The sequence below is a fragment of the Fusarium subglutinans genome (genome assembly GCF_013396075.1).
Source record: "Fusarium subglutinans strain NRRL 66333 chromosome Unknown NRRL66333_c0000118, whole genome shotgun sequence".
NCBI classification, from domain to species: Eukaryota; Fungi; Ascomycota; class Sordariomycetes; order Hypocreales; family Nectriaceae; genus Fusarium; species Fusarium subglutinans.
The window spans coordinates 1-13,504 of NW_023502181.1; the positions used below are offsets into that span (position 1 = coordinate 1).

Sequence of the window (13,504 nt, forward strand, 5' to 3'; positions counted from 1 at the left end):
GTATTTTAAATTAAAGCTTAAAATAGGTAACTTTTGGTGTAAAATGGTCAAATTGTCGGAACTTTTGCGCACCCACTGTAGGTAGGTAGGTACCTTAGGTACTCACTACAGTTGTACTCTGTAGGGGGCAGCTAATCAATCGACAGACCGGCAAAAAGGCCCAATGACAGTGATGAACACGATGCAGAACATTGTAAAGTCACTAGCGGTGACAGGACGAGGCATGTTTATGCCCGCTATTTCCACTATGCAAGTTATCTTAACTTGGGAGTGAGGGGAAGAACAAGAACCTAACCAACATGAACTAATAAGAATCAAGGCCCAACATTCATTGCCAGGATCATCATGCAGATAAAACCTGATCGTCTATAGAACGGTCAGATATAGTACATCATCCAATGAGACAGGTCGACGAGGGTCGGCATTTGTGACAGTCGCGCTATTCGATGGAAATTATTCGAATGGAATAGGTACCCTTGACGACGTACGTCCTGATCACGGGACCTTTCCGTTGATGCCCGTACCGTACGTAGTCAGGGATGCTTTACGTGCTGTCAATCCTGTCATTGTTTTAAGCGGGAGGCACAGTCGCATCGGATGATCCTGATGATCTTGGGGGTTTTGTCAATGTCAGTCAATGTGGGATATCCTCGCTTGAATCTTGATGATCTCTAGGGCCCCTATATACAACTGTGACATATATGTATATAAGCGTTTCAGTGTCATTAATATCAAGGAGCATCCTGGTTATCTATGGCATCGGTTAGATAGTGATCGATCTCCCTTGTGAACAGAACGCCACGCAAAAGCAAATAATATCATTCACGATTGGTAAGGCTGGCACACAGATATCTCTGGCTCTTGGAGGCTCCAACATAACAATGCTTCGAGTGCCACAAATCAAACGATGGGTTCATTGCCGCTTCTGGTAATAGCGGCTAACGTTAGCCCATGTGGGATGTCTCGGCCATCAACGCCTCATCGCCGTTAAAGGTTTCACATATCCAGCCCTTGGTGATCCATCTTCTCAAGCTGAGACATAGCAGAGCTGTTATTAGACTTGGTTGAGTTGATGGGCCACCTCAAAACATGTTTTCTGCAGCAAGAAGCCGAGGTATCTCTGTTACCAAGGTCTCCCTTGTAAGGCGGCATCAACCTCAAACCAACACATTCAGCCTCCATTCCTTCGCATTTGCAATGGGTGGGCCACGCGGTAAGAATGAGGCTTCGTGCCTCGGTCTTAGACATAAACGGGCGTCTGCATCTGGGCGATGCTCATTTCTTTTGGATGGCCTCAATGCGCATTCCGGATCGCTGGATTTTCTGCCGTTTCAGCCCTAATCACAGATTATTGAAGCCTGGGTTTTCCACCAACAGCTTCTTGTCAGAGCTTCGCAAAATACGCCTCCTATCTCTTTTGGAACAATCTCGTTTTTCGCGCTTCGGGCTTCACATTTGCGCGAGCTCTGAATTGTCCCATCGCTGAAGGCCTCATAAACCATGTCCCTCGTACTTCTTGGGAGGCAGAAGCCTGTGATGCTCAAAGAAGTGCCACTGTTCTTTTAGTCATAGAATATAATGATAGGCCATTCCTAATCAGTGTATTGTGCCGCGGGCTACTCCTAAGAGCTTCAATCTACAAAGATCAACTTTAAAGGGTTTCTGTACAAGACAATACCGGAATAAATGGATATTCCCGTCGAGCGATCCGGGCTTCACCGGCACATCCTTCTCCACTTTCGGTGTGCCGACCGGCATCCCAATTCGGTCACCCTAGACCGGCACCGGCAAACGAGTGTATTATCTCATCAATGTCCAAGTCAACGACAGGGCGTGCTCTAGGTATCTATAAATAACCAGTAAAATACTCCCATTTGGACACGATAGACAAGCATCATTCAGTCATCGTCATCAAGAAACCCTCTTCACCTTCACCTTCAAAATGAGCAAGATCTCTGACTTTGGCCTCCTCTCCTTCGACGTCTACGGCACTCTCATTGACTGGGAGACTGGCGTTCTGAATGGCCTCAAGCCCCTTCTCCAGTCCAACAATGCCGAAATCTCCCGAGAACAGCTCTTGAAGATCTACCATGAGGCTGAGGTTGCGCAACAGGAAAAGACTCCTGACATGAAGTATTCCGAGCTTCTGACTACAGTCCATCCTCATGTTGCAGAGCGTCTCGGCTTCTCTAAGCCCACATCTGAACAAAGCAAGGCCTTTGGCGACTCAATTGGTTCATGGCCGGCATTCCCTGATACTGTTGGTGCTCTCCGTCGTCTCGGCAAACATTACAAGCTCGTTGTTCTGTCTAATGTCGATCGCGAATCCTTCTCCGGCAGCAATGCAGGTCCTCTCCAGGGCATTCCCTTCGACCTGATCATCACTGCACAAGACGTTGGAAGTTACAAACCTAACCTCAACAACTTCAAGTATATGTTGCGGGAAGTCGAGGCCAAGTTTGGTATCCCCAAGGAAAAAGTGCTGCAGACTGCGCAGAGCCAGTTTCATGATCATCAGCCCGCGAAGCAGATGGGCATCAAATCAAGCTGGATTGAGAGACCTGGAGCTAGTATGGGCATCACAAAGGATCCTGTATATAATTGGAAGTTTGCCACACTTGGAGATATGGCTGATGCGTTGGAGAAGGAACTTGCTAGCTGGTAAATGAGTCTAAACTTGGTATAAATCATGTAGTACAGATCATTCGTGAAAAATGATCCAACTCTTAACTTCTTCTTGTACTTGATCTGTGCACCTTTGAGCTCAGAAATATTCAAGTAATTATTTAGCAAAAGTCATTGAGTCTTATCGATGTGACTCTAAGGGAGTCCTTGCAGACTGGTATATTGAGTCAGACTCGGATGTCCAGCCAGAAGCCAAGACAGTTAGCGATAGCTAAGTCAAATCAAATCAAAATACTCATCTATACCTGGCAATGACCTTGCTGTCGTGAAAGGACTTTGAAGGATGTAATGTGGTAAAGTTGTAGTGTACATAGTTAGAATAAAATTCAATATCGTAAATCGTAAGGTATACTATTAAGCCACTGCCTGCTCGAACCCATGATCAAACCAATCTCCCAAATCTGGCAAAGAAATCACTTCCGTACGCGCAGGCAGAGAGCAGCCAGTCTTGTAACCTCCGGCCATGCCAGAGCACTGATACGTAAGCCAACGCCCTCCGAAAACTTCCAGCATAGAGTTCTCCTGTCGAGGCAGCTGAAGCGATTCCCCAGGAACAATCTGCTGCATGGCAACCCAATTTCGAAAGTGGAGATACCCGTCTTCGTCGAGCCTCCCATTGCTGTCTCGTCTCTTTGCGTGGTTCAGTCTGTCGAAAGCAATCTCGAGCCCTTCTACTGTGCGTTTCTCACCACTTGTCGAAAAGACACCGGTTGATATTTCTCGCAGTAATTCCATCCCTTTCTTGCAGGCATCCTTGCAACTGCTGCTCTTGTCAGAGACACATTTTGCTACCAGAGCGAGAACAGCCGCGCAGCAGGAGCTGAACTCCGTGTAAGAAGATTTTGAAAGACTGCTCTCATCGTGTAGAGTTTGACAGAGGTGAATAGTGGTGACGGCACTGTTGATACAGTCGTTGACTAGTTCGCTTCTGAGTGTCGTCCACTCTGCACTCGGGGTGTCCTTAGTGTTGATATTAAGCTCGTCCAGGATAAAAGATCGACCAATCAGGATATGAACCAAATTATATGTCAAGAAGAGGTGTATGTTGGATCGGAATAGTGGCTTGCCAGGCGTCAGGTCTCGACAAAAGGTGTCCTCGGAGAGACTTTGCCAGTAATTGCGAAGCCTCTCCTTGAGTTGGACCATGTTTTGAAATGCTTTGACCTTCTGCACTTTATCTTTGTTCTTCAAAGCCAGACTATGGCTTGTTAGTCATTCAATTTCAAATGGGATTAGTTAGCATTGCTTACATTCCATCTCTAGCATCCTCCATGAAGATAGTCAGTTTGAGCATGGCCATGTTGTTTTGAAAAGTGTTGATTCTTTCCTTGGGTTGCAGTTCTTCCAAATCAATTGGCAAATTAGCATCAATATCTAGTCTCGAGATAGAAACAGGCCGTCCGTGCAAGATGCAAATTCGGCTGTTTTATGTTTATGTTAGATCTTGTAACAAGGTTTCGCTGGGTCTGAACATACCGCTCAAGAGCATAAGCAGTCCACCAAACTCTTTTCCGCTGCTCTGCTTCTCGAGGAGATAGGTCTCGGAGAGTCTTCTGATGAAGATTGAACTGGGTTGCCACCTTGATAGCAATTCCGAAATAGGTACAAGACAAGCCAGCTGGATCGATAGGAAGGACATGTATGCCGAAAAGGAGGAAGGCCTGCACGCTTTCGATGCAGCCCATACTTAGAATATCAGGGATTAGGTTTGTGGCCTTTCGGTAAAATGTCGATGCAATAGTATCATCCATGGTCTGACAGATATCGTGGGTATCTCTCATAAGCTCTCGATTTGAGCCCCTGACCGAAGACTGACAAAGATGCGAGAATTGTGTTCCGAGGGCAAAGACCATCAATGCGACAGAGACCCAAGGGGCATCCTCGCTTCCCACACGCTTAGGACAAGAGTAAAACTGATCGAGGCGCTGTCGAAGTGTCTCCTCGTCGGTATAGAAATAGTTTGTTTGGGCAATCTCAAAGAACACTCGCAAGAGGGTCAGCGCAGAGGGAGCTGGTGGGAATAAAGACACAGCTTCAAGCACTGCTGCGTCTCTGGATAGAAGCCGAGAAGTATTTGCTTTGTCACTGACTGCTGTGTCTGTTCCCGAGTCCTGAACGTGTTGTTGTTATAGACTGGTTGATCTATGGGGTGGGATATCCTACCTCAAACTCAAAGTTGGTCAGCTCATCTTTGACCTTCTTCTGCACACGACGAGAGAACTCATGATGAGAGAACTCTGCGTTTGCTGATACCAAGTTAGCTCTAGCTATACACGGCTGGGAGAAGAACAGTCCCTACCGGTTGATACTGTACCCACACTCGCACAATCCCTCCCATCACAACTCACATCATCGTTCTCAGCCCCAATCACATCTACGAAGTCCTCCTCTTGATTACGTAGAGGCAAAAGATCTGCGATGATGTTCTCAAGCTTCTCCCTGCTGAACTCTTCAAGCCCTGTGTAATGTCTCACGATATGCTCTAGCGCCTGAATACGTTCCGCCTCAAAGTACACAGAGACATCCCCAGACGCTACCTCCACCGTAGATGCTTTGAATGTTTGTGCTGCTGTACGAGAAACTCGGCTTCTTCTGAACCTATCACTGAACTGACAAGGCCTGCCAAAGTATTTGCATCTGTCGCAGGGCATGGAGCCGATACATTTCTCCTTGAGCCGGCGACAATCATCGCATCTGCGTAGAACCAATCAGTTCACATCTTCGGCTTGAGAGAACATAAAGAAACACTCACGCTCTTGTCGTTCTCCTATGTGTTTTCCGGATAGGGGATGTTGGTCGGTACTCTATTGTATCCATACTCACTCAATCACTGGTAACAATTACGGCGGAGATGAATGGGGGGAAAATGAGCATCAATTCAGTCTCAAAACTCTCTAGGGACATCGTGGGGTGTTCCTGATTTTATGCCGGAACTTGATGTCCAAGAATGCGCCGGCTTAAGCTACGGCCCGGTCCCGGAGAATCAACCGGCGACGGACGGCCTCAGAACAGTAATATCTTCATTTAATGAGAGGCAAGGCACGTGAAAGTCGGTCGAAACGCCCACCAAATTTCCTCCTCGTTTTGCCACTTCAAAGTCAGCTCATTAATCTCCGGATCTTGTGCGTCCCCCCCAACTAAGACACTTCCACCGCTGGTTATAAACCCACAAGCCTCTTTCGCAAGGATGCCACCCTCTTCTCCAATTTAACGCGTGATTGACCTTGCAGCTTTATCGGATGCTTTCCCCGGTGAACCCCCCATAAGTTTATCTCTCCAGAAAACAGCCGACGTCATACAACAGTCGGCCACTTATTCAAAAGGGGCAAATATGTGCCGGGCTGGCTTTCAAGTCCCGGGCCGGCCCTGGCACTACCGAGCTCTCTATAGTATGTACTCACCGGTTTCCGGATTCATATCTGAGCTATAAGAAATGTTTCGCAATGGACTGATTATTGCTGATTGTGGCTGTACATGCAATGTCATTGCGCATTATATGCAGCCGGCCTCATAGTTAAGCTGCAGACGGAGCCAATGCAACATGGCGTGATTATGCGTCAACCTCAATATGCAAGTCAAATAACTTGAAGTAAAACATGTCAATTCTCATCCTAGCCTGACCCATGCTCGCTCTAATACTCCTGATGATTCATTCCAGATTCCTCAGTCCGGTCCTGTCTATTGTCCCCCCTTAACCGCCCATCTCTATTATACCGCCCAGAAGCTCGACGATGAGGGCCCTTGCTTAGCCTGGACTTGCAACTTCCATCCTTTTTCCTTTTCCGCTAGCGGGTCTAACTCTGGTACTGTCCGCTCTCATGTTGTAAGGGTGATTTCTAAAGGTATTGCTGCCTCTGAGGTAATGGTCTTTTCCTCATGGAATCCCTAACCCTCAAATAGATTCGAGACGCCCTCCAGTGCATCTGGTGTGGCCCGACGAGCCACATTCATACCTGATCGCGTCGAATCCTGTCCCGACTGCTGGTCGCTCATGAATTGCTGCGCCATCTTGCTTCGGTTCGTTCTCTTGCGATTGGAACCACCAAATCCACTGCTCTTGGGGAGTTTACCCATCTCGGACACGCTCACACCCTTGAGATCCTTGAGCAGATCCAAAACCAAAGCTCGCTGTTGCCGAGTATGCGCACCGGGCTTAGCCATGTACGTCGACAGCCGGTCTAGATCCGTGATGTTCACATTGGGTAGAGAGAGAAGTACGTCCCTAGGTGACGATGTGATGGGGCTATAGTAGACAACAATTGTTGCAATCAGCGCGGCCAAGTCCTTCTGCAGTTCCACAAAGTAAGGCTCATGAAACGATGTGATGCAAGCTTTCAGCACATCGAGCGAGATATATTCCCGAATAGCCGAAGAGATTCCCGGCGGGATAGGAAACCTGTCTGTCGCAAGATGTGCTTCCATTGGGCTTTGTAGCACAGACTTGGGCAACTGGCCATCCACAAGATGAAATTCGGGAACCAACGATATGAACAATCGCAGAATCATGGTGCAGCACCTGCTGTCCCGTACGCGTATGCCGTGGGTGCAGAAGACAAGCAAAGGCTCTACAACCTCCTGATGAGTGAGACAGAACCTCCTAAGACTAGGGTAATCCTTGTCTTGGTCAACTCCCGAATTGCTGTCTCCATTCTGAATCGGCCCATCTAAGTAGACTGTTAGTTCATTTGCTCTTGACAAACCCGGAACCTCCTGGAACTCACTAGGTTTGGTGGGATCGAGAAAGTCGGCCACCATCAATACCGCCGTGTAGGTTACTTGCCGAAGAATACTCTCCGCTTTCATCTCTTCCTTGAGACCATCTTCGCCATCTGCAGCCACCTCCTGCTGCCGCTGCATCTTTTCCCATTCCCCATTGATCTTGGCATCCATCTGTTGAAAGCATGCAGCCAGTAGCTGCGGAAGAAAATACTCTCGGCAGTCAACAGGACAATCGTCAACGAGATACCTGACTAGGTTCAGCAAGTTACTCTGCTGGTGTGTAGACAACCAAACCGAGTCTGAGAATAGGGCCTTGGAGAGAGGCGCAGAGAGTCCCTCGAATCCGTAAAACTGCCGTTCCAAGCGACTCATGCAATAGATGATAGCATAGGCTGTTTCGCGAACAAATCGAACGGATCCTCGGATAGTTGAGGCGAGACCTTCTATCGTGTTCTTCTTGTCCATGACGCGAGCATAGAAATCGTCTTTGCTGCCTTCAGAAATTCCGGCTTGCCAAAACCGATCGCTTAAAATTCGGTGAACAGTCGACACTGCTTCACCTGGTAGTCCGACCCAATTGTCAGGTTTATGTGACGCATGCGCGTAAGTTAGGAACTTGAGCAGATCGGCCAATATTTCTGGGAATCCATCTTGCCAGAGAGCGTACGAGGCCTTGAAAGCATCTGACGACTTATCAAGCCTCTCAACTGAGAAGGCTAGGAAGCTCTTCGTCGAACGAAGCGGAAGGAGCTTAAGTCGTTCCTCGAGTTCGTTCTGAAGAGCAAGTCCTTCAGCATCGAGTTCTTGCGAGCCCCAATCCGCGATCTCATGTGCTCGGCGGCTGGCCATGTAGTTTTGGGCCTTATCGAGTCCCAATAACTCACAGAAGCTGGCGTACGACTCCAGAGAGTTGCGCACGGTATCGGTCTGCCATTGGGCCTTTACAGGATCGATGAACTCACGTAGCTTCTGAATCTTTGCCTGAGCATCCACACTGGTGGCTCGGTGTCTGTCGAGTGGTTAGCGAGCTATTGCTGCGTGTCGTCACTCGTATACTGACATAATGATGAATAGAAAGCTTTTGTAGGCAATGGATCGCTTCTCATCTAAGGATCCAGACGACATCATTTCATTGACTTTGCTCTCTATTTGGTCATACACACCCTGCGAGGGAATTAGAATGGGACCCAAGGCCAAGGTTCAAATCAGCTTACCAGCAGATGATCTGGCATCTCTGATGCCAGTCGCTGCAGCTCAATCATGCTTTCACCCTGCAGGTCCTTAATAGCGTCGTTGAAAGCACGGTACTCGGGCTGGAGAGCTGGCCAGGTCATTAAAATATGCTCCAACACCTTCAGCATGAATGTAGCGTTCTTATTAAGCGCACTAGTAGAGAAGTAGACAAGCAACTGAAGGGTTCGCTTTCGAATCATGGGGTCGTCAAAGCTCATTTCAAGCAGCTTGTTGCACCATGACTCCAGATTAGCTTCAATTTCTGGCCCTTGTTGTTGATGCTCCTGGGGCCGATGCTTGCGCCATTTGGAGTATCCCTTTAGTGTGGCCTCAATGACTGTGAATTGAGCATCGACGCGCAGGACTGGCATGGAGTGCTTAAAATAGTTTTGCTTGTTCAAGGGGGGCTGGCCATCATAGAGATGCTGTAAAAGATCTTCTGTGCGGCCTAGAATGTGCTGAATCGCATCAACTAACTTCAACTGGACAACAGCCTCAATGATCTGAGAGCTATATCGGCGGTAGTTGCCCAAGAAAGCATGTCGTTCAGGGACTGTATCTGTATCCTCCATGAGGTAGAGCAATGTTGCATCTTGAGTATCCTCTGGAAGATTCTCGAATCGAACCAATCTCGAACTGCATGTCTCCAGCAGGGGTGGGATGAAGGCGGAAACAAGCTCGGTTGGGCCAATCAGGCGGTTACTGAGAAGCCGCGTCCATGTGACAAGTACAGGAATAGAGACCATCAGGCTCTGATGCTGCACAACTTGTACTAGGAGCGCCAGAAAGTCTTCCTTGGCGGTGTCTGCAGGCAATTTTGCAAACTTCCTGTCAAAGTAGTCTCCGAGGCAAGACAACATCTACACAACAAGTTAGTATGGCCTGAAACTATGCGCCACTCGACGTACCTCAGATAGCTTCTTCAGCGTCTGGTATTTGTCTTCGTCAACGTCCTCAGGGTCAACTGCAGACCACTCAAAAAGTTGCTTGCATAGTTGTATTGACCCAATTCTGAACATGGGACCAACTAGATCCCGAAACTCGTCGTCATTGAAGTTAGTTCTGCAATACAGAGCATGGAGACCTTCTAATGCCGCCTGTGTTTTGGTCAGCGCAAGTCATTCTTGGACTATTCAAATAAGTTACCTTTTGAACGGTGACTTGTGACGAAGCTAGCCCAGCGCACATAACTTCAACGCAGCGAGCCGAGGAAATGGCCTTCGGGATTGCCCAAGGCATGAGTGATAAGAACACAGATAGGCCCTTGTGGATGCACATCTTGACATCCTCGTTGTCCTTGGGTGCCTGGTTCAGACAGTAATCCAGGAACTGGGACAAACGGCTTAGCCAACCATCATCGCCATATCGCACTGGAGGACCAGGCTGACGGTTAGGGAAGGCCTCCACTAAGACCCCGGTTGGAGTAAAGATCTCAACACAAGCCTTACTCAACACACCTTCCCGCATGGCGACAACTGAGTCGTCCCCAGTGAAGACTTCATCGGAGAGATTCTCGAGGACAAACATTACGAGTTCCTTGTGCACTGGGGAGTCGGCAATATCCCAGAGTTGATAAAGCATAGAGTCCATATCCATCCATTCAGCGCCCCAGCATCTCTTGGCGACCTCAACCCAGAGTTGGGCGGTCTTATTTCTGATATAGGCTGGATCCTCCTTCGCGATGGCTTGGCCAAGGCTTAATACCCATTGTCGCAGAGCGTCCGTCTGTTCTAGGGTGTACGCTGACCATCGGTACCGGATCGCATGCTCTAGCAGAGAGAGGGCGTAGTGTCGAACAACGGGGGATTGAACCTTGTCGGAGGCGAGGTTATAGCCTTGCATGGGGGCTTCGTCGAATTCCTTGACCTCCTCGAGGAAATCCTGGGCTTGCCTACGGGCATCGTTGGACGAGTACGGGCTATGGACGACCTCAAGTGCCTGGTGGATTTTGGTGAGCACTTGAGATTCACCACCGGCGCCAGCCGAGGGCATTGAGCTCCCGTTGGCTGCCATGTTGGTGTTTTCGTCTGGCGGATCAATACGCGAGCGATGGATGGCTGGCGAATGTAGGGTTCACGGAAAAGTAGAGCAGAGCAGAACACGGGAGCAAAAGCGCTTGTTCTACGCAAGCTTTGTAACGGGAGATCTGGTCACGGAGAAATATCTAGGCCAGAGCCATGGAGAAAGGCAGGAGAAGGCGGATCGTCGTTGTCTGCTGTTTGTGGTTCACGGGTTCGAGGATTTCGTTTGCGACGGCGGGAGCAAGATGAAGCAGATAGCGAAGCAAGCAAACAAGCAAGCAAAGAGCCGGAAGTGACAGGGTGTAGATGGCAAGATGCAAATAAGCAAAGCAAATTATTTTTTTCCAACAAAGGCGGTGAAGCAGAAGATAACCCGAGAAGAAAAGATTGGTCACAGCATCAAGTTACTTTGGAGATGGTGAGAGTGAAAGAAAGCCAACCTAAGTGAAGGTGAAAGTGGTGAGAGGGAAGGTAAGTAAGTGTTGGGCTAAAATTCAGAGCTCTCAGGCTGATGGAAGAGAGCCGAGAATGATCAGTGAGCGAGCCTAGACCAGGTACCTAACTTACCTAGTACAGCCAGCCAGCCATTGGTGGCGGGGCAGCCCCATTTGAAACAATTCACCTTGCACCTTGCACGCCTCATGCATGAATTTAGAACTGACAAAGAACTATCGCCCCTAATAAAGTAACAGCTGAATCAGAAAAAGAAAATACAGCCATAGAATCTAAATGGTTTCCTCCGTACAGTGCGGTCTCGGAGTCAGGCGCCCCCGAAGCATCACAGAGAGAGCATCAGTGAACAACTGTCAACTTATTTCTTACCGTCCAACGTGTGCAGCTCCTCATGCGTGTATGTCCACGGCGACACCTACAGCTGGCCCCAGTCGTTGTTGGGGTCCTTTGTTTCTATGTGGCTTATTAACCTCCTGTATGACAGGCAGACAGGGGCCCGGCCATTAACCAAGCTGCAAGGCTGAAAAGGAGATCGATAGGCTTTGATTCTAGCTCACGTCACTCCTATAGAGGGGTTCAGGATCATCATGCCACTACCCAATTTCGTCTATGTGCTTTAGTTGATATCTTGATACTTATGATACGTATCGTACTGTACATTTCGCGACCCGAGATTTGAGTCGTTGAAGCATGATTATCCCAGGCAGAAGTTCATTGACTGTACGGAGTACTGATGAATGTTTTTGAGTCACAGAATCTCACCTAGGTACTCAGCAAAAGAAAACCGCGAGCTTCGTTTGTAGACTGGTCTAAGCTGGTGTCTCCCAAATGTGATGAGATTGAGCTATACATAATTTCGTGGTATGAAAGTGCGTGCACTTTTGCTCTGAGGCCTATTCATTGGCTGGCGCATACTGCCAGAGACAGAGCAGCTTATCATAGAAGCTTGTCGACACACACCGCACAACCCCAGAAGGCTCATCATCCCGAATAAAGTCACTTCCATAGTTCATGCTCTTGTGTTCTTCAAACTTCGCCAGAATCTCGCAACACCAGTCTTTGTCATTCTTGACCTCCAGGTCCAAAAGTCTTGCGCCTGCATGCATGCATGAAGCGAGGATCCTCACTTTTATAGACTCTTTAGAATCTTGTATTTTGACCAGATCCAATCGCCAGACACCTCCTCCTAGGTTTTGCTCAAGCACTAGTTCGACCTTTTTCATGCCATATGATTCGTGCAGATCGTGTATAACGAAAACACGTAGATGGTCGTCGTAGCTGCCTGTCACAACTACTCTGCCTGAGTTCCTTGTGAGTGGGAAAAGTGGCAGAATTGCTGTGACCCCTGCATCATGTGCCCGCTTGATAGTTGCGGGCGAATATGGTTCTTCGCACGGGGAATCAGGCTCACTTGAATCCCAAATGCAGGACGTGTAGCGAAGCATGGAATCATCTCCACCGCAATAAGCTGCGACTTGGGCCTTATCCTTAGTTGAATCTGGTGTTGCGTGTGAGAATGCAATGCACCAGGCCTCGAGGGAATTGGCAATACTGAGATCAGTGTAGTTCTGAGTGATGCGGTACTCGTCGTCCAAATGTAATATTCGAGCAGAGCCTGTCGAAGTTGTGAGACCAATCAGATCTGGGATGTCAGGATGCCAGTTACATTGCAGGAACAAGACATCTTCTGGAATATCGTCACATCTGCTTGTTGATATATGCTGTAAAGGAGCTGAGGGATTTGCCTTCGGGTCAAGCTTGAACACAGCCAGTGTCCCAGTGCTGGACACTACAGCCATAATATACTCTCTGCCTTTCTGGGGATGGAACCGGAGGTCTAGAATAGCTGAAGGCTGCGAAACTGTCTGAACAAGATGACTATGGTCAAACGCGTCAGCAACTGATGGGGCCCGGAAAGAAATGAACTCACAAGTCGTCACCAACGACATTGAAGACTAGCAAGCTCCCATTGCGGCTTTGTGGTGTCTTAGTTGCGGTTGCAGTATCAGTATCAGTGTCATCGTCGTTGTCAGTCTCTTTTTGGAAATCCTCGTTTCTTTCGAGGTTGTAAGTTCCCACCACGAACAAGTTGGGATGCAGTTTACAGAACTGGATACAACTAGGAGGCAGATCCAAGGTTAAGGAAGCCTTTGACGAAACGGTTTTGGAACCATCCATGGCTAATAATGGATATTGAAATGATATGCAGGATTTGACAAAAGCAAGGGCAAGCAAGCAAGCAATCAATCAATCAATAGAAAGCAAATGGAGTTCCAATGGTGGGGTCCGCCTCTTTTACGGATAGTTGTTATCCATTTATTTGAAGTGAGACTGAAGAGGTATGATGATCGCCAGAATTCACAGTTGTAATCCCATATACCAAAAAATTCTGC

At 48.2% G+C, this 13,504-nt stretch overlaps 4 protein-coding genes across 4 annotated transcripts; 1 reads left to right on the forward strand and 3 right to left on the reverse strand.

Moving 5' to 3' along the window:
* Window positions 1-1,942: 1,942 nt before the first annotated feature.
* FSUBG_8538 (hydrolase (HAD superfamily)) lies at window positions 1,943-2,665 on the forward strand (the record flags this gene model as incomplete). The annotated part of the gene is made up of 1 exon (XM_036686955.1): window positions 1,943-2,665. The coding sequence occupies one exon, from the start codon at window positions 1,943-1,945 to the stop codon at window positions 2,663-2,665; it is 723 nt and encodes a 240-aa protein (XP_036535922.1).
* A 374-nt stretch (window positions 2,666-3,039) lies between these two features.
* Window positions 3,040-5,502, reverse strand: FSUBG_8539 (thiamine repressible regulatory thi1; the record flags this gene model as incomplete). The annotated part of the gene is made up of 6 exons (XM_036686956.1): window positions 3,040-3,883; window positions 3,936-4,106; window positions 4,162-4,796; window positions 4,849-4,931; window positions 4,985-5,379; window positions 5,438-5,502. The coding sequence occupies 6 exons, from the start codon at window positions 5,500-5,502 to the stop codon at window positions 3,040-3,042; spliced, it is 2,193 nt and encodes a 730-aa protein (XP_036535923.1).
* A 1,068-nt stretch (window positions 5,503-6,570) lies between these two features.
* FSUBG_8540 (MSN5 (multicopy supressor)) lies at window positions 6,571-10,650 on the reverse strand (the record flags this gene model as incomplete). Its single annotated transcript, XM_036686958.1, has 6 exons — window positions 6,571-7,349; window positions 7,407-8,413; window positions 8,465-8,568; window positions 8,619-9,497; window positions 9,546-9,734; window positions 9,784-10,650. 6 exons carry the CDS (start codon window positions 10,648-10,650, stop codon window positions 6,571-6,573), a joined length of 3,825 nt encoding a protein of 1,274 aa, XP_036535924.1.
* Window positions 10,651-12,004: 1,354 nt separating this feature from the next.
* Window positions 12,005-13,289, reverse strand: FSUBG_8541 (WD repeat-containing protein; the record flags this gene model as incomplete). The annotated part of the gene is made up of 2 exons (XM_036686959.1): window positions 12,005-12,989; window positions 13,042-13,289. 2 exons carry the CDS (start codon window positions 13,287-13,289, stop codon window positions 12,005-12,007), a joined length of 1,233 nt encoding a protein of 410 aa, XP_036535925.1.
* Between the last annotated feature and the right edge of the window lie 215 nt (window positions 13,290-13,504).